The following is a 17949-nucleotide window of genomic DNA, read 5'->3' as shown; positions in this document are numbered from 1 at the left end:
GATCTAAGAGGACAGAGGCTCCTGGGGCAAGGAACAGTCCCCAGGCCACAAAAAGAGAAAGCTCCCAAGGGGAGGGTGTCTCAAGGGGGCTCCCCAGGAAAAGTCCCCAAGGAAGAATGCTGCTGGGGGAGACGAGGGCTCTGAACAGGTGACACTATGAATAGCAAGTCTCAGCGGAGCCTGGCCCCCCTGGAAGGCCTTCACCAGGTAGCAGCAAAAGCCCCAGAGCACAGGAATCAGGGGCTGTCTGGAAGGTCATTGCACTTTAACCTCCGTAGGGACTCTGACCCAAGAGAAGACCCCTCCCCCTCTGATGACAAGAGGGGCCTGCTGGTAAGGGACCTGGACTAAGGTTAACTCAGCCCCCCACCCCTTCCAGCTGGAGCTGCTGTGGGGATGCCTATTTGTACAATGCTCCACCTGGGGGTTAAACAAAGCAGAGCCCCCAAGGGGCACGGTTCAATATAAATAAGCCTCATTGGACTTACTGAGGCCCATAGGGGAAACTGAGGCAGAGATGCAAAGGTGGCACTGCAGTGAGCCATGAGGGGGCACCCCAGGACTGAGGGTCCCCATTAGAGGTTCCCATAGCTGCAGACCCTGCAGCAGCTACCACTGCTACCCCGCAAACAGTATTTTTATTTACAGTAGAGCTTATGGTTAAGACATCTGGAGCAACTTCCTCTTTTGGTGTATTCCCTGCCTGCGCTCCCTCTGCCGGCAGGTCTTTGAATCCCACTGCAGAGAGCAGCATGGGTGTAACGCGTTCAAAGTGCCAGGGAAGCGATTAGACACATGACCTAACAGCACTCGGGGCCCTTTCCCACCTTGGGTCTGAGCAGTGTCATTCTCCTGGCATGCTCCGCGTCCATTCCCACCACAGAGGGAGAAGCCAAGACAGGGAAGCAAGGGGCTGCCTGCCAGACGTGCTGAGGCAGCCGCAATGGGAAGGACAGGCCCCCAGGGACTGCCCATGGAGGGAGGCCCCAGCACTGGGGCTCAGAACCAAGCAGGGGTGAAAGCAAGGTGGCACGGCGGACTGGTAAAAGTGGCCGCCTGTGGCAGCGCTTTAATGTCGTTGCCCCTTTTGCGCTGGGGGAGCCAAAAAAAAAGAGCAGCTGCCGCCAGGGCCAGTGATTTTAAAGGGCCAGGATCTCTGGCCATCACTGCTGCTACTACCATGGAGCCCCGGGCCCTTTTAAATCACCGCTGGAGCCCCAGGCGGTGCGGGCCAGGTAGCACGGATGGGCGATGCTAACCCCACCCTGCCCCCTTCCGCCTGATACCAGACCCCTTCCCGGGGGTGGAGGCAAGCCAGCCCCCATACCGGTAAGAGTTCAATTTTACTTTCACCCCTGGAACCAAGTCCCTCTTTCCGCGACTGCACTCAGTCCATGCTGCTTGCTTGAGGCCCAGCAGCCCGGACCCCAGCGTGGAGAGCGATCACTCCTGTTCACCGAGTGGCCTTCAGCCAGCTGCACCAAAGAACAAATCACATCTCATCAGGATCAGTACTTGCCCATGTAAGGAAACTCTGCAGGCTACATTAGCAGGGGGAGAACTGTAACCACACACAAGTCTGAAATGCAGCCAACGCTGGGAGGAAGAAAGCCACCCTTCTGGGCCAGTTATAGTAGGGCAGGAAGCTGTCCAGAGTGGTGATGGGGAAAGACTTTGGGAGAGCAGGTAGAGAACAAGAAGTGCATTAGCCCATGGCGTGTTACTAAAGCAGCCGGGGACGATGCCACGGCCCATTCCTTGCAGAGCACCCCACAAAGGGAACCGAGAACATCCACTGACTGAGCCCTTCAGGGCTGGAGCTCTGCTCTCAGGAGCACTAAACCTGAATCCCAGTACTCCCTGCTGAGTCAGTGCAGGAAGGTAACTTCCCAGCAGGTGGGCAAGGCGTATCAGATCAGCGGGTGGAGCCCCCACAGTGAAACATCCCTCGGCCCTCCACAGCACAGCAGAACCAGAGGAAATACTTGTAAGACAAACAAGCTCTTTGTGTATCCCCCTCATCTGAGTGCTGAATCCCAGGGCCAGGCACCGCCTCAACGCAGCAGGGCACAGTGGGAGTGGGACCCCAGCACAGTAGCATCGTCTAGAGAGACTGTGGGGCGCTGGTTTTCAGAGCTGCTGAGCACCCACAGCTCCCCTTGGGGTCGTGGATGGTCAGCTATTGGACCCCTCTCTCCAGACCAGCTACCAGGGAGCATTCGCTGATGGCAGCAGGAAAACCCTCCCCGCCTTGGCACAGTTCTGGGGATACTGACTCAGGAAATCAAGAGGGCGGCTGCTAATCCAGGATCACTTTTGTTTATTGAGGTTTGTACAGGGGGTGGGAGGAAAGGGGGTAAGGCAAGGCTGTAGATGCCGCTGCCAAGACCAAAGCTACAGCCCACCTCCCTCCCCACAGGACTCAGCCCCCTTCAATACCCTCCCCCAGGCAGAACAAACTCCCCATGGAGCCACCTTGCAGCGGACCCTGAAGGCTGACACACACACAGGCCACCCTGGATGGGGACAGTTATCGCAGCGCGAAGAGCCCCCTCACGGAAAACGCTGTTGCCGGCCCTCTCAAACTGAGGAGAATCCAGCTCAGGCCCCGCGGCCACTGGCAACCCAGCACAAGGTGCCCTCCCATACAGGAAGCGCCCAGACTGTTGTGGGCTCCATCGGTCACCCCAACCCCTTAACTATCACCGATCAACTCAGCAGGAGGCCAGGCCGGGGAACACTGCAGCTACTAAAGCTTATGCTCAAATAAATTGGTTAGTCTCTAAGGTGTCACAAGTCCTCCTTTTCTTTTTGCCCTCCACCAGCCCCTCTTGCCTATTTTAAGGACAGCAGCAGGTGGCATAGGCTAAGGGCCCTCCTGGAAAGGCTCTGAATGGGAGGGGGGGGGTGGTCTAACCCCAGAGGGGCAGCGTCACAGTAGACCCTCACCGAGAAGAGGCTCAAAGGCGGCCACTCACCATGTGCAAAGGGCTTTAAGAACCACAGATGCTGGCCATGCCCTCCAGAAAGAGCAAGGGCCTTCCCCAATTCTCATCCAACACTATGGAGAAGGTTATGACTAAGCCAGGTGCTTTAAGCAGGGACCTCCCACACCTCAGAGGATCCCCTGGCTGAGGTCACTCCTCCTGGCATCTCACTCACTAGACAGATCCAGGGCCAGCCTGACTGCCAAGGAGAGAGCAGGAACCGTCATCAGACATCTGCAGCTTTGACCAGCATCAGGGTGATCTTAACTCACTGAACAGGAAAGACCAACTCTCCCCCGCTGCTCCAGGCGGCCACCACCAGGCAGGCCAGGACCAGCGCTCCCTCTCACTTTTTGTGTCCATGTGCAGAATTCATTTTGTTTTGTGCACCACTTCCTGTGGGGGGACCGGGACTGAGGGGTCTGGAGTGTGGGAGGGGGCTCAGGGCTGGGGCAGAGGGTTGGGGGCACAAGGGCTCTGGCTAGGGGTGCAGGAGGGGGCTCAGGGCTGGGGCCAGGAATGAGGGGTTTGGTGTGCAGGAGGGGGCTCAGGGCTGGAGCCAAGGATGAGAGGTTTGGGTGCAGGCTGTCCCAGGGCTGCGGCGGGGAAAGAGGATTCCCCACTCCCCTCACTGCAGCAGCTCAGGGACAGGGGACAGGCTGCTCTCCCCGATGGCAGCTCTGTCGGGGCTGGTGGGCAGGAGGGGGGCGGTGGCAGGGGGTGGCTCCTCTCCCTGGCAGCTCCAGTGGGCCTGGGTCAGGGTTTCTCTCCCCTGGCGGAGGCAAGTCCAGGGCAGGTCCACGCTGGAACCTGCAGGGAGGGGCACCTCTGCCCGCCGTGGCACGTCTGCGCTGGGGGAAAGAAAGAGACATCTCCCCGCCGCAGCCCTGAGCCCCTGCGCGGGGCTTAACTGGCAGCTGCGCAGCGGAAACGGAACTGAAGCCAGGATGCCACAGCCTCTCAACGCTGCTCTGGCAACAGGTCAGAGGGGCTGCTACAGCAGGAACAGCTGGTGCTCAGCGGGTGTTCCATCTTCCAGGGGTTGTAGATGACATCAGGTAATCCCCACAACTCCCCAGAAAGGCACTGTTATCCCCAGTGGTTCAGAAAGGGAAACTGAGGCACACTAAGAGGCCTGCCCACAGCCAGCCATGTAGGTGGGATTAAAATTCAGAGGTTCCTGGCGCCTCACCCCAGATCTATACCAGTGTGAGGGAGGGGCTGCCCCCACAACATCGCCCCCCTCAGGAAGCAAGAGACAGGTGATCAAAGGCAGATCTCCTGGACTGCAGGGCAGAGAGCTGGCACCAGCTCAAGCTTCTCAGCAAGCGGCCTGTCGAATTTCTTCCTCAAGGGAAGGGGCAAGCCTAATTACTTCAAGTGGAGGGAACAATTTCCCACTAGATCCCAACTAACCTAGGACCTGGGGCCCAACTGATCTTTGCCATCTCTAACCTGCCCCATCGCTGTCTGGAGCAGGGGTTCTCATAACAAATGCTCTGCGGGCCTCCGAGTGCAGCTCCGATTGCTCTTGCTGGTGGCCACTCTGACAATTTTTCCTAAAATACTTAATTAACTTTAGGAAAAACATGAACATACATACGTCCCAGTCATTGTACATTTATTTAAGAGCGGTTTTTTCCCCTCCTTCTTCAGACTGAATAATAAAAATAATGCAGAGCTGCCTCTATCCTTTACTGGAGCTGAACACAATAGACCACTGATAAGGTGCTTGGGGCGTTCTTTTCTTTTTTGTTGTTGGGACTGTGCTTTTTTGGTAAAAGGTGGATGTTGGTACAACAATTTGGAACCACATTTAAAAATGCTTTTACATAATAAACGACCAGATAATAATGAAAAAAAATCTGCAAGTGTGTCCAAAATTTCTCTTTCACGGACTGCCGCCCCCCAAAAAAGCAACTCAATCTAGCACTAATCATAGTAACAAATGATCCTGTTATATTATGCTTTACCAATATAGGGTGATAAACCCCAGAACTTTAATTTCATTAATACAGCCATTGTGTGGATCAGACTACCTGCAAAAGTTCAGGGGCTCTTGGAATGGAAAGTCTGCAGGATCTCGGGTCTCCTGTTAAACTAGAAGGGAAGCTTCCAGATTAGCATCAGTGAGGCCGTTTTGGTACTTGCTCTTCAGACAATGGAGTGCACTAAATGCCCTCTCACACAGCACAGTACTTGAAAACAGGGACAAGAAAAGCAAAGCAACTTTAGCTTGAGGCTTGTAGGCATCCTCAGACAGGTACACTTTGATCCAGAACTGCTGCACTGTAACACCGGGCTGACTGAAGTAGGTTTTCATTCTTGCATTATTACGCATGTGCACCATGAGATGCTGGAGATTCCTTAAATCCAAAGAGGCAAAGGAAGCTAATCTGTCTTGCAAGGCCGTTAGTTTGTCTGCAGCCAAAAACCCCAAACGGGAATTGCTGAATGGGTCTGTCACAAAAGTGTACTGATGGAAAAAGTTTCCCTCGCTGAAACAATTTTCAAGATCTTCCAAGATGATATGCAGGTATTTGGTTATAGCTAAGCCGACCTTTCGCTGCATGCTCTCATCCTGACAGCTGAGAAACCCACTAAGCTCAGAAAAACAGAAGAGTCCCGTTTCTCTTGTAGCTGCTGGATGATGTCAGTGACGGTCATTCGGAATGTATGAATTACTTCAATGCGGTCAAATATTGTTAGCTGAGGTACCTGAAGCTCCAGGTTCAAGGAAGCAAGCTTTGGTAAAAACTCCTTCAAAAAGAGCAAACAACCATGTACTCCTGGATGCTTTTGGGACAGTTGCGGCGAAACTGTGTTCAAAACCTCAATGAGCTCTCCCCGGAGCTCAAACAGCCACTGTACACTGCCATTCAAACTAAGCCAATGGACCAGGCTGTAATTCAGCAGCACCTTGTGCGTCTCAGAGTCTGTTTCACACAGCGTTGCGAATCTCTCTTTATGGACACGGCTGACGTTCACAGCACTGATACACTTTTCCACTACGGATTCAACCTCATCCATACTTTCCACTGAAGCCTTGCTGGCAAGTACTTCTTGGTGGGCAAACCAGGGAAACAGAAAAAGTTTCTGAGGGCAGCTTTCTTGGAAGTAGTTCAACACCTCTGCTTGAGCACCTTGCATAACTGCTGCCACGTCAGCTGCCAAGCCACACAGATTGTCGAATCTAACCCAGCACTCCTGCATTCTCCCCTGAACACACTGAAAAACCTGTTTGCCAGTTGGCCTATCAGTGAGGCTCACCTGACATAAAACGCCTTCGGTAAAACAGCGAGCACAGTCAAAAAAGTGAACGCATACGATTATCTTTGGATTCTTCACGACGTCAGGGGTCTCAACCAAGCACAGGCTGTAGAAAGGGCTCACTGAGACTTTCGCAGCTATTTCGTTTTGTAGAAAGTTCGCTAGATCTCTTGTGCTTCTCTGTAACATGTCGTTGCTCAGTGGTAGCTCTCTGAAAAGCGGATTTTCTGGTTGAACGGCCAGAACAATTTTCTTCACGAGTTCTCCGTTGTCGAAAGATTTCCTTGCTTGCCCCAAAAGTAGTGCCACTTTGAAAGTAGCCACGTCTATCTGATCCACTTTCTTCAGAAAATCTCTGGGCCGTCACTGTTGTCTTTCGAGCTCGGTTTTTGCATCATTTAACAGCTTGCGCCTCTGAAACTCACCATGATAATTCTGTTCAACTTCCCCTGCATGAGCGTTATAGTGACGTTGCATCGCGTACATTTTAATCTTTCTTACAAACAGCACACACTGCAACTTGCTCAGAAACGGAACTGGATGGCTTCAGAAACACAAGAAACCATGTTTCCCACTGCACCTGAAATTTTCAATTTTCTTCCTTCCACGTTCTGCTTTTCTTAGCAGCAGGTTGCGCCTCTGGGACCATCTCTGCATCACATTCAGGGGCATTTTCTGGCACTGATTGTTTTTGGATATCAGGAAGGTTTTCAATTTGCATTTTTAACTCTTTCGCCATTTGCCACAAACAACCTCAACCTACCCAAACACCTCGCAGTGATCTTGCCGACGAGGACGCTGGTCAATAGCTGCTGATGGAGCTACAGTACTGCGATGTAAACATAGTGATTAGCCAATAAATATGCTTTGTTACTTGAAAGAAAACCACCCCATGTAGTTCAGCGCTCCCTGCACTGTACTGTAATATTTAGAAGGGCATGAGTGTACTTTATGGCATTCACAAGGCAACTTTAATACTTAACATCTCAGTGATTGTTGGGGCTCTTTGGAGGCTGTCATGGCTGCAAAAAAATCCCTGGTGGCCACATTTGAGAAATGGTGTTTTAGAGGATCCTTTCACAAGGAGCCATCATCTAAGGGTTATAACTCCATCAGACAGACTCAATCTGCAGCTTTACAAGCACTCTAAAGAATATCACCCTCCCTTTGCTTTAGGATCTCCACGCTCCTGTGCGCCGGCCTAGGAGTGTCTGAAATTTCTATAACCTCACTCCGAAGGGGGAGCAGAACAAGGCCTCAAACCATCTCAGGTCTGCTCTTGCAAGCTCTACAGGAATGAGCAGGGTCACAATGCAGACCCAGCCATGCTGGAAGGCTTGCGGGAAAGAACTTAACCTGTCAGGCACACAATAGATCCTCTTATTCAAGGAAAACAGCACCATTTAACAATAGAAACAGATGCCGTGGCAAGTGGCATCAGCCAGCCAGACACTCTCACAAGCGGATATATTTATTCATATGGACATTGGTACAGATCAGTGCATACATAACTAAGGCTGCAGTCTTGTGATTCCTACTTCTATTGATCAACAGCATTTATGCTGCATCATCTGAACCCCAAAGACTCAAACATGGGTGTGAATTTTATACAGGGACTACGAGCAGCACTGACATGCAGCAGCTAATTTCCATCAGCAATACAACACTCTGGGGGAAGAATAACTTCATTGAAATTACAGGCAGAGTTACTTTGTGCCTTCCCAGAATTCCCCATGGTGGAATTTGGCCAGCACACTGGGGTTATCACGTACTCCTGAGGGGAGTGCCATAATGGAACCCGTTACTGTATTGTAACCGGTCAAAGCTTCAGATCCACATTTTATATGCAGCAAAGTATCACTCAGTCTGTGGGGCACTGTTCAAAACCAACTCAAGAGTTCTGACTGAGCTGACGCCATTCTGGGGTTTCTTTTGGACATCTCCCATCCAGCTACAGTCCAACCCAGCTATGCGTAACTTGTAAGATGCAGAGATCAGACTTTGACAGTCTGACCAAAGACAATGTGCTGAATAGAAATGCCAGCACCAAACACAATGGCTGGATTTTAGGCCTACTCCTTGCATGGCCTTGCCCTGTTTTCTGGCAGGTATCAACATGCAAGGCTCTGTTTTGTTCAGGGGAATCCAGCTCCCCCAGATGGCCCCATCTCTGCTCATCGAGCTCCAAGGGTTTCTTTTTGTTTTTTTAAAGTGGGGTGTTGGGTTTGGGACACTCTGGTTTCTCCAAGGCAGGTCTGGGAACAGGGTTGGGGTGTGGAGAAGAACAGACATTTCAGCCCAGAACTACTCTGGTTTTTAGCTTACCTAATAATTCCACTTTCCATAGCATGAGCACTTCCATGTGACCAGCACAGAGACAGGGAAGCCACAAGCTGCAGGCAGGAAGACAAGATATGGTAACACCGGAAATGCAGCTTTAGAAATGGAAATGTATTAAATGTGAATGTGGAGCAAAAAATAACCAGCGCAAGGTCCATCCTGTGAATCCTAACACAATAACCCAGAATGAAAGGGTTACGTGAGACTAAAGGAGGGCTTAAAACTATGGAATAAACATTGCTCATGCCTCACGGCTTTTCATACAACTTATGCTCACAGATCCTTAATGGGTGGGGAAGAAACCGGGAAGCCAGGTTAAGGGCTTGTTTTGCATATTTTAGGCAGAGGTAGTCAATAGGTGGACCACAGGTCAAATCTGGACCGCCAGACACTTTTGAACAGACCCAAATATTTCTATTTACTGGTGGTGGTGTGTAGTTGCTGCTGGGATTGTTTCGTTGTTTATTACTTTCCTCTGGAGTCTAGACCTTGACCAAGAATTTTGGACCTTGGCAAAAATAATTAGCTACCCCTGTTTTAGGCTCTGTGTGGTTCTGCCTTCATGCGATTTGGACTCCTGATTCAGCCTGTCTGAAATTTCTATAACCTCACTCTGAAAAGGAGCAGAGCGAAGCCTCAAACCATCTCAGGGCTGCTCTCGCAAGCACTACAGGAATGAACAGGGTCACCGCAGACCCAGCCATGCTGGAAGGCTTGCTCACGTGGGGCAGTCAAAGGAACTGGGGAAGACTGATCTGGGAGGTTTAATTTCTTTGATGCAGTTCAAACCCACAGAAATTTTTACCTTTCTAGCTCAGCAGCATTGTGCACTCCTCAGACCCAGCCACTCCAACCACGGACTGGAGACCATTTCTACAGGCAGGAAAATGAGAAGAGAAAAAAACCAATCAGATTATTTAGTGGAAGACGATGGAGAATCTACTTAACCAGGCAGGTCAGTCATAGGATGCTTCTGGGATATTTATACACATGTCATCTCAAAGTGTTTTATAAGCCACACATGCCTCCTAAGGCAGGCAGCCACCCTAAAGCGAGTGAGACTATGGAACAGGCAACAGTAGAATCAGAGCAGCCCCGACCTGTTACCAGGAGAGGGTTAGTTCTGTGGCACTGTCTGAAGGAGGCACACATTAACCTGCACAGAGATCAGCTGACCTGCGTGAGAGTAGGGAGCGGAACCCGCTCTGCTGGGATTTGCACGGTAACAGCTGAAGTCTGATGCTTAGAACATGATCCCACCCCTTGAGGACATGCCAAGCGGTCAAAGCCTCAGATCCATATTTTATATGCTGCAAAGCATCATTCTGTGGCACTGTTTAAAACCTACTCAAGAGTTCTGACTGAGCTGACACCATTCTGGGGTTTCTTTTGGACATCTCCCATCCAGCCACAGTCCAACCCAGCCATGTTAACTTGTAAGATGCAGAGATCAGACTTTGACAGCCTGGCCAAAGACAACGTGCTGAACAGAAATACCAGCACCAAACGACAGCTGGATTTTAGGCCCACTCCTTGCACTGCCTTGCCCTTTTTTTCTGGCAGGTATCAACGTGCAAGGCTCTGTTTTGTTCAGGGGAGTACAGCTCCATCTCTGCTCATCAAGCTCCAAGGGTTTGTTTAGGTTCTTTTAAAGTGGGTGTTGCGTTTGCGACACTCTGGTTTCTCCAAGACAGGTCTGGGAGTGGGGGTGAGGAGAGAAGATCAGACATTTCAGCCCAGAACTATTTTGGTTTTTAGCTTACCTACCAATTCCACTTTCCAAAGCATGAGCGGTTCCATGTGACCAGCGCAGAGACAGGGAAGCCACAAGCTGCAGGCAGGAAGACAAGATGTGGTAACACCATAAATGCAACTTTAGACATGGAAATTTATTACATGTTATTGTGCAGCAAAAAATTACGAGTGCAAGAATCTGTCCTACAAATCCTCACACAATAATCCAGATTGAAAGGGGCTGCAGGAGACTAAAGGAGGGCACAGAACAGGTTTTGCTATGGAATGTTGGGAATCATTAAGAAAAAGACAGATAATAAAACAGAAAATATCATACTGCTGCTTTATAAATCCATGGCCCGCCCACACCTGGAATACTGCGTGCTGACGCGGTTCCCCCAACTCAAACAAGTTATAGTGGACTCGGAAAAGGTCCAGAAAAGGGCAACAAAAATTATTAGGGGTCTGGAACGGCTGCCTTATGAGGAGAGATTAATAAAACTGGGACTTTTCAGCTTGGAAAAGAGACGACTAAGGGGGGATATGATAGAGGTCTATAAAATCATGACTGGTGTGAAGAAAGTAAAGAAGGAAGTGTTATTTACTCCTTCCCATACAACAAGAACTGGGGGCCACTGAATGAAATTAACAGGCAGCAGGTTTAGAACAAACAAAAGGAAGTATTTCTTCATACAATGCACAGTCAACCCATGGAACTCTTTGCCAGAGGACGTAGTGAAGGCTAAGACTATATCAGAGGGGTACTTGTGTTAGTCTGTATCCACAAAAACAATGAGGAGTCCAGTGGCACCTCAAAGACTAACAGATTTATTTGGGCATAACTTGTGGGTAAACCCCCCCCCCCACTTCTTCAGATGCATGGAGTGAAAATTACAGATACAGGCATAAATATACTGGCACACAAAGAGAATGGAGTTAAGTTGACAAGGTCAATTCAGTCAGGGTGGATGTGGTAGACTGAATTGGCCTTGTCAACACTGGTTCTCCGTTTGTAAGGTAACTCCCTTCTCTGACCTAAGTATGATCATCCTTATGCAATAAACATTGTTCATGCCTCACGGCTTTTCACACTACTTATGCTCACAGATCACCGGGTGGGGCAGACACTGGGAGGCCAGGTTAAGGGCTGGTCATGCATGTTTTAGGTTCTGTGTGGTTCTGCCTTCATGCGATTTGGCTTCCTGATTCGGCCTGTCTGAAATTTCTATAACCTCACTCTGAAAAGGAGCAGAGCGAGGCCTCAAACCATCTCAGGCTGCTCTCGCAAGCACTACAGGAATGAACAGGGTCACCGCAGACCCAGCCATGCTGGAAGGCTTGCTCACGTGGGGCAGTCAAAGGAACTGGGGAAGACTGATCTGGGAGGTTTAATTTCTTTGATGCAGTTCAAACCCAAAGAAATTTTTACCTTTCTAGCTCAGCAGCATTGTGCACTCCTCAGACCCAGCCACTCCAACCATGGACTGGAGATCATTTCTACAGGCAGGAAAATAAGAAGAGAAAAAAAACAATCAGATTATTTAGCGGAAGATGAAATAAATTTGTTAGTCTCTAAGATGCCACAAGTACTCCTTTTCTTTTAACCAGGCAGGTCGGTCATAGGATGCTTCTGAGATATTTATACCCGTGTCGACTCAAAGTGTTTTACAAACCACTCATGCATCACTCACTTCTAAGGCAGGCAGCCACCCTAAAGCGAGTGAGACTATGGAGCAGGCAACAGTGGAATCAGGGCAGCCCCAGCCTGTTACCAGGAGAGGGTTAGTTCTGTGGCACTGTCTGAAGGAGGCACACATTAACCTGCACAGAGATCAGCTGATCTGCCTGGAGAGTAGGGAGCGGAACCCGCTCTGCTGGGATTTGCATCGTGATCGCTGAAGCCTGATGCTTAGACCACGATCCCCCCAGGCTGGGCGATGCTCCCTTATACAGCAGCAAATAGGGCGTGAGGCCCATACAGCTCACGGGCCACGCTGCTCACGGCGGCTGGGGCACCGATCCCAACCACCCGCTGCCCCAGATCCCCCTGCGGGTCCCTCGCCAGCCCCGTGCCCGGGGCCCCCGGCGCAACAAGGCCCATGCTGCACAGCCCGGGGCGTGCCCACCCGGAAGGAAGAGTCAGACCCCACAGAGACGGGCGCGCTGCCCTGCCAGGGGTGCCCTCACCGGCAGCAGCACACGTGTAGCCGCCTCTCCAGGACTACAGCTCCCGACATGCACCGCGCCCCCAGCTGCAGCGACAGCAGGGCTCAGTACGGAACGCTGTCTCCTGGGACTTGTAGTCCCCATATAGCCCCGGGGGTGGGGGGGGGGGGGGTGGCACCGAATCTTCTCTCACCTCCACGTGGGGCTGAACCCCGGGCACAGCCCCCGACTTCCCCACCACCAACGCAGCACAGCGGGCGGCCACAGCCTGCGCCCGCCCGGGGCTCCCAGGGCAGCGCAGGCCCCGGATGGAGGCGGATTAGAAACTCACCAGCGCCGCCGCCGCAGCCGCGACGCCCGACCTCGGCCGCCATGTCTTCTACGTCTGCGCACTAGTCTCCCCGGCGCGTGTGTCGGGTCATCAGCGCGTCCCTCCCCCAACTCCGCCCCCCCGACTTCCTTTGCGGGGCGATGGTGTCACCTAGCGGCGGGGAGGAGGTAGGGCTCGGGCGAGCAGCGAGGCACATAATTGATGCACCTAGTAGACTGGGACTGGCTGGGTCACTACAAAAAATAATTTTCCCTCTGTTTCAGAGGAACAGCCGTGTTAGTCTGTATTTGCAAAAAGAAAAGGAGTACTTGTGGCACCTTAGAGACTAACCAATTTATTTGAGCATGAGCTTTCGTGAGCTACAGGATGAAGTGAGCTGTAGCTCACGAAAGCTCATGCTCAAATAAATTGGTTAGTCTCTAAGGTGCCACAAGTACTCCTTTTCTTTTTCCCTCTGTTGATACTCACCCCTTCTTGTCAACTGCTGGGAATGGGCCACATCCACCCTAACTGAATTGGCCTCGTTAGCACTGACATGAGAGGAAAGTGATCAGGAACAGCCAGCATGGATTCACCAAGGGAAGGTCATGCCTGACTAATCTAATCGCCTTCTATGATGAGATTACTGGTTCTGTGGATGAAGGGAAAGCAGTGGATGTATTGTTTCTTGACTTTAGCAAAGCTTTTGACACGGTCTCCCACAGTATTCTTGTCAGCAAGTTAAGGAAGTATGGGCTGGATGAATGCACTACAAGGTGGGTAGAAAGCTGGCTAGATTGTCGGGCTCAACGGGTAGTGATCAATGGCTCCATGTCTAGTTGGCAGCCGGTATCAAGTGGTGTGCCCCAAGGGTCGGTCCTGGGGCCGGTTTTGTTCAATATCTTCATAAATGATCTGGAGGATGGTGTGGATTGCACTCTCAGCAAATTTGCGGATGATACTAAACTGGGAGGAGTGGTAGATACGCTGGAGGGGAGGGATAGGATACAGAAGGACCTTGACAAATTGGAGGATTGGGCCAAAAGAAATCTGATGAGGTTCAATAAGGATAAGTGCAGGGTCCTGCACTTAGGACGGAAGAACCCAATGCACAGCTACAGACTAGGGACCGAATGGCTAGGCAGCAGTTCTGCGGAAAAGGACCTAGGGGTGACAGTGGACGAGAAGCTGGATATGAGTCAGCAGTGTGCCCTTGTTGCCAAGAAGGCCAATGGCATTTTGGGATGTATAAGTAGGGGCATAGCGAGCAGATCGAGGGACGTGATCGTTCCCCTCTATTCGACATTGGTGAGGCCTCATCTGGAGTACTGTGTCCAGTTTTGGGCCCCACACTTCAAGAAGGATGTGGATAAATTGGAGAGAGTCCAGCGAAGGGCAACAAAAATGATTAGGGGTCTGGAACATATGAGTTATGAGGAGAGGCTGAGGGAGCTGGGATTGTTTAGCCTGCAGAAGAGAAGAATGAGGGGGGATTTGATAGCTGTTTTCAACTACCTGAAAGGGGGTTCCAAAGAGGATGGCTCTAGACTGTTCTCAATGGTATCAGATGACAGAACGAGGAGTAATGGTCTCAAGTTACAGTGGGGGAGGTTTAGATTGGATATTAGGAAAAACTTTTTCACTAAGAGGGTAGTGAAACACTGGAATGCGTTACCTAGGGAGGTGGTAGAATCTCCTTCCTTAGAGGTTTTTAAGGTCAGGCTTGACAAAGCCCTGGCTGGGATGATTTAACTGGGAATTGGTCCTGCTTTGAGCAGGGGGTTGGACTAGATGACCTTCTGGGGTCCCTTCCAACCCTTATATTCTATGATTCTATGATTCTATGACACACCCCGCCCACCACGCACAGTGGTGAAGTTAGGCACCTGACCTGTGCAACTTTTTGCAGGTTTGTGGCTGAATCCTATAGGGTGGCTTGGGTTAAGAAAGAACTAGAAGTTAGGTTTTGAGGTCTAAGTTAGCCCAAGCGTACAGGGGTATGCGAAACTGAAGTTGCTAGTGTGAGAAAAGTTAAAGATAAATTGGGGACAGAGTGTTATGGGAAAGTAAGAGTTAGCAAAGCCATGATCCAGGGTTATGTTTCCACGGTACACATCTGATGAAGTGAGCTGTGGCTCACGAAAGCTCATGCTCAAATAAATTGGTTAGTCTCTAAGGTGCCACAAGTACTCCTTTTCATTTTGTTTTGGTTATAACTGAGTTAAACAAGGTATTTAATCAGTATTTTTGAGAATTGTGAATGTTTCATTAAAATATCTATATTGATAGTATGGGAAGGACATTGGTGCAGATGTTAATTTAAATAATGTGTAATGTAAAGAGCCAATAAGAAGGTGGCAGAAATATAATGATGGTAAAGGGCAGTTTAATGTTAATTAATATTATAATAAAGTATAAAAGGAGTAGTTTTGCTAAATTTCAGGAGAGCTTCAATGAACATGCAAAGGGTATTGTTAAGTTCCTGGATATGGCTGTACATCATTCTGTTGTCAGTGGACGGATCACTCATTGATACACCATTTCATCTTTGAGTGTGAGTATAATCATAGTACTGTGTAAGTAGTAATTGCGTGCTTAATTAATTATTTTTCTTTTTTATAAACTTTGATTGTATCATTCAAAGTGTCGCCTGGTGGTCCTCTATTAAATAAATGTTCTGTAACCAAACTAGAAGCTTAAACCTGAAAACTGTTAGGTTTTATTACACTCTTATCTTTATCAACTTAATCCAGCATTTCAATGTACAGGTTACAAGAGGTCTACAAACCACCTAAGATAGCAAACAGCTACAAAGCTCTGTTTTTTGCCCCTTATACAATATTGCCAAACTTAAGTGAACAAAAATCATGACACTGGTTTGCAAATCGTGAGATTGGCTTAAAATCATGATTTTTTTAACAATGAGGTGTCTTTGGTTTTTTGAGCTTTCAGGGTTCATAGTGGCAAGCTTTTATCTGCTAGACTTTTAAAAACAAAAGCTGAAATTCTCCCATAATCACATGCCATCGAATATCGTAAGACTTGTGATCAAAGTGTGCAAATTGGCAACAGTTCCTATGTGGCTTTGGCTTGGACAGTTGCTGGGCCATGCAACCCATCACATTTACTGAAGGCAAAGGGCAGTACTTCTGTAAACTAACTACCCGGGGTCACAGGGTGGCTGGCTCTGTAACAGGAGCTGGGCCCAGCCTCACCTTGAGAGACAAACTGCCTCTCAGCTGAGATTGAGATCAGTGAGAGAGCAGGTGATTCTAAAAGCCAGCAAGTGGCTCAGTTGGAGAAAGAGATGCAAGGAGGGGGAAGGCCCCTGCAGGAGACCATGGACAGGGAGGATGTGGGGATGTGGACAGCTGGAGCAGGGTGATCCAGGTGAGCAGCCAGTAAAGTAGCTGCCTGTAGGGAATTAATTTGCAAACTGGATACAATTAACTTAGGCTTGAATAAAGACTGGGAATGGATGTGTCATTACACAAAGTAAAACTATTTCTCCTTGTTTCTTTCCCCTCCTACTGTTCTGGTAAAGTGCTGGAAATGGCCCACCTTGATTATCACTAGGAAAGGTCCGTCCCCTCCTGCTGGTAATAGCTCACCTTAAGTGATCACTCTCGTTACAGTGTGTATGGTAACACCCATTGTTTCATGTTCTCTGTGTATTTAAATCTCCCCACTGTATTTCCCACGGCATGCATCCGATGAAGTGAGCTGTAGCTCACGAAAGCTATGCTCAAATAAATTGGTTAGTCTCCAAGGTGCCACAAATCTTCCTGTTCTTTTTTAGAGATCCTTGGGGCAGGGATGCAAGGGGGGGGACTGATGGGCTGCCCTAGTTTTCTGGGGCAGGTATAAAGCTGATGTGCTGAGCCAAGGGCCTGGCTCAGACTCTGGGTTGGCGTTGCGCTGGGCTAGGCCGGGGACCCACGCCCTGCTCTCTGGCTCCAGGCCACCGCACCAGCCCGCAGAGCCTGCGGCTTTACCCAGCCCCCTGGATTCTGTGGGGCCGGGCTAAGGGGCTGCAGTCAGGGGGGGCGGGGGGGCACTGAAGCAGCAGCTTGGGGGGTCTGGATGGGAGTCAGGGGAGAAGGGCCCAGCCCCCAGGTGGGGGGATGGGTGAAGGGCTACGCTGGGCATGGAGGAGGCAGGGCAGGGGTGTGTGTGTGTGTGTGTGCGTTGGGGGGGTGTCAGCCACAACAGCCGCCCCTGCGGGGGCGGGGAGGAGTGAGGATATAGCGCATGCGCATCTCTGTTGACTCCCTCCCTCTCGACGCTCCGCACATGCGCTGTCCCCCCCCTTCCTTTCTTGGAGGACTGACGTCAGCCCTCCGGCCGCAGGGAGGGGAGCGCCGGCCCCGCGCTGAGCACGCCGGGAAGTCGACGCCCAAGATGGCGGCAGGATTGAAAAGTTGTTGCCGCGGCTGCTGAGTCGGCGGCGGTGGCGGCCGGGGCTGGCGGGGCGCGGGCCGTCCATGGCCGCCCGGTGAGGGGGCGCTCGGCCGGCCGCCGACGGGGCGGGGATGCCCCCGGGGGGCCGGGGCCGCAGGAGGCAGCAGGAGCCCGGGGCCGCCCCCGCCCCCCGCCTGAGACATGGAGGATGAGGGCAAGAAGGGCAAGAAGGTGAGAGCGGGGCCGGGCCGCGACCCTCCCCCAGGCCGCTCTAGCCACCCGTCCCGGGCCGCGTCCCCTGCTCCCCGGGGGCTGTGCCCAGGTCCGGAGCCCCCAGGCTGCGCTGACGCTTCCTCCTGGGCTGTGGCTGGACCCGCCCTGGCCCTGTCGCCGGCCCCCGCGCAACCCAGAATGGAGGGGCCGACACTGCTGCCCCTCCCCCTAAGCTGTGATCTTCTCCACGGCGGCGCCCCCCCCCCCCCCACCCCCGGTGGCTCTGACTCGGCCGCCCTCTGCCCCATGGTGGCTGTATTCCCTCCTCTCCCCAGCCTTCCCCAGGCTGGCGCTGCTGAACCCTGGCGCTGCCCTCCCGTATCTCGGGTCTGCTAACCCTCCCCTGACGCTGCCCAACGTTATCCCAAGGCTGCTGTATCTTCCCTCTCCCTAGCCTGAGGCTGCCCCCGCCCCAGTGTTGCTAAACCCTCCCCCCCCCCACCCAGCCCTGCTCCTGTACCTTTCCCC

At 51.3% G+C, this 17949-nt stretch overlaps 1 protein-coding gene and 4 non-coding genes across 9 annotated transcripts in view; 1 reads left to right on the top strand and 4 right to left on the bottom strand.

Moving 5' to 3' along the window:
* Window positions 1-4591: 4591 nt before the first annotated feature.
* On the bottom strand, window positions 4592-12912 carry LOC125631111 (uncharacterized). 3 transcript variants are annotated; one of them, XR_012667326.1, is made up of 6 exons: window positions 12829-12912; window positions 11761-11828; window positions 10361-10428; window positions 9403-9470; window positions 8583-8650; window positions 4592-7086 (listed from the first exon to the last, which is right to left on the bottom strand). It is a non-coding gene; the product is annotated as an uncharacterized LOC125631111 (transcript). The 3 variants fall into 3 exon arrangements; XR_012667324.1 differs by having other exon boundaries at window positions 10365-10428; XR_012667325.1 differs by lacking the exon at window positions 12829-12912 and adding an exon at window positions 12691-12820 and having other exon boundaries at window positions 10365-10428.
* LOC125633117 (small nucleolar RNA SNORA9) lies at window positions 7463-7600 on the bottom strand. The gene has a single exon (XR_007355504.1). It is a non-coding gene; the product is annotated as a small nucleolar RNA SNORA9 (small nucleolar RNA).
* LOC125633115 (small nucleolar RNA SNORA9) lies at window positions 9183-9317 on the bottom strand. The gene has a single exon (XR_007355502.1). It is a non-coding gene; the product is annotated as a small nucleolar RNA SNORA9 (small nucleolar RNA).
* On the bottom strand, window positions 11542-11675 carry LOC125633116 (small nucleolar RNA SNORA9). The gene has a single exon (XR_007355503.1). It is a non-coding gene; the product is annotated as a small nucleolar RNA SNORA9 (small nucleolar RNA).
* A 4376-nt stretch (window positions 12913-17288) lies between the features above and the next one.
* CCM2 (CCM2 scaffold protein) overlaps window positions 17289-17949 on the top strand; it is a 125680-nt gene continuing 125019 nt past the window's right edge. Inside the window, exon 1 of one of the 3 annotated variants that reach the window (XM_048837326.2) lies at window positions 17289-17439. In XM_048837326.2, the coding sequence (XP_048693283.1) occupies window positions 17410-17439 (30 nt within the window). In that variant the 5' untranslated portion in view covers window positions 17289-17409. The remainder of the gene's footprint in view (window positions 17440-17949) is intronic. The other 2 variants (XM_048837322.2, XM_048837323.2) reach the window with 2 other exon arrangements.

Source organism: Caretta caretta, chromosome 2 (assembly GCF_965140235.1).
Source record: "Caretta caretta isolate rCarCar2 chromosome 2, rCarCar1.hap1, whole genome shotgun sequence".
Classification (NCBI taxonomy): Eukaryota; Metazoa; Chordata; order Testudines; family Cheloniidae; genus Caretta; species Caretta caretta.
This window is presented reverse-complemented; position numbering and strand designations above follow the sequence as displayed.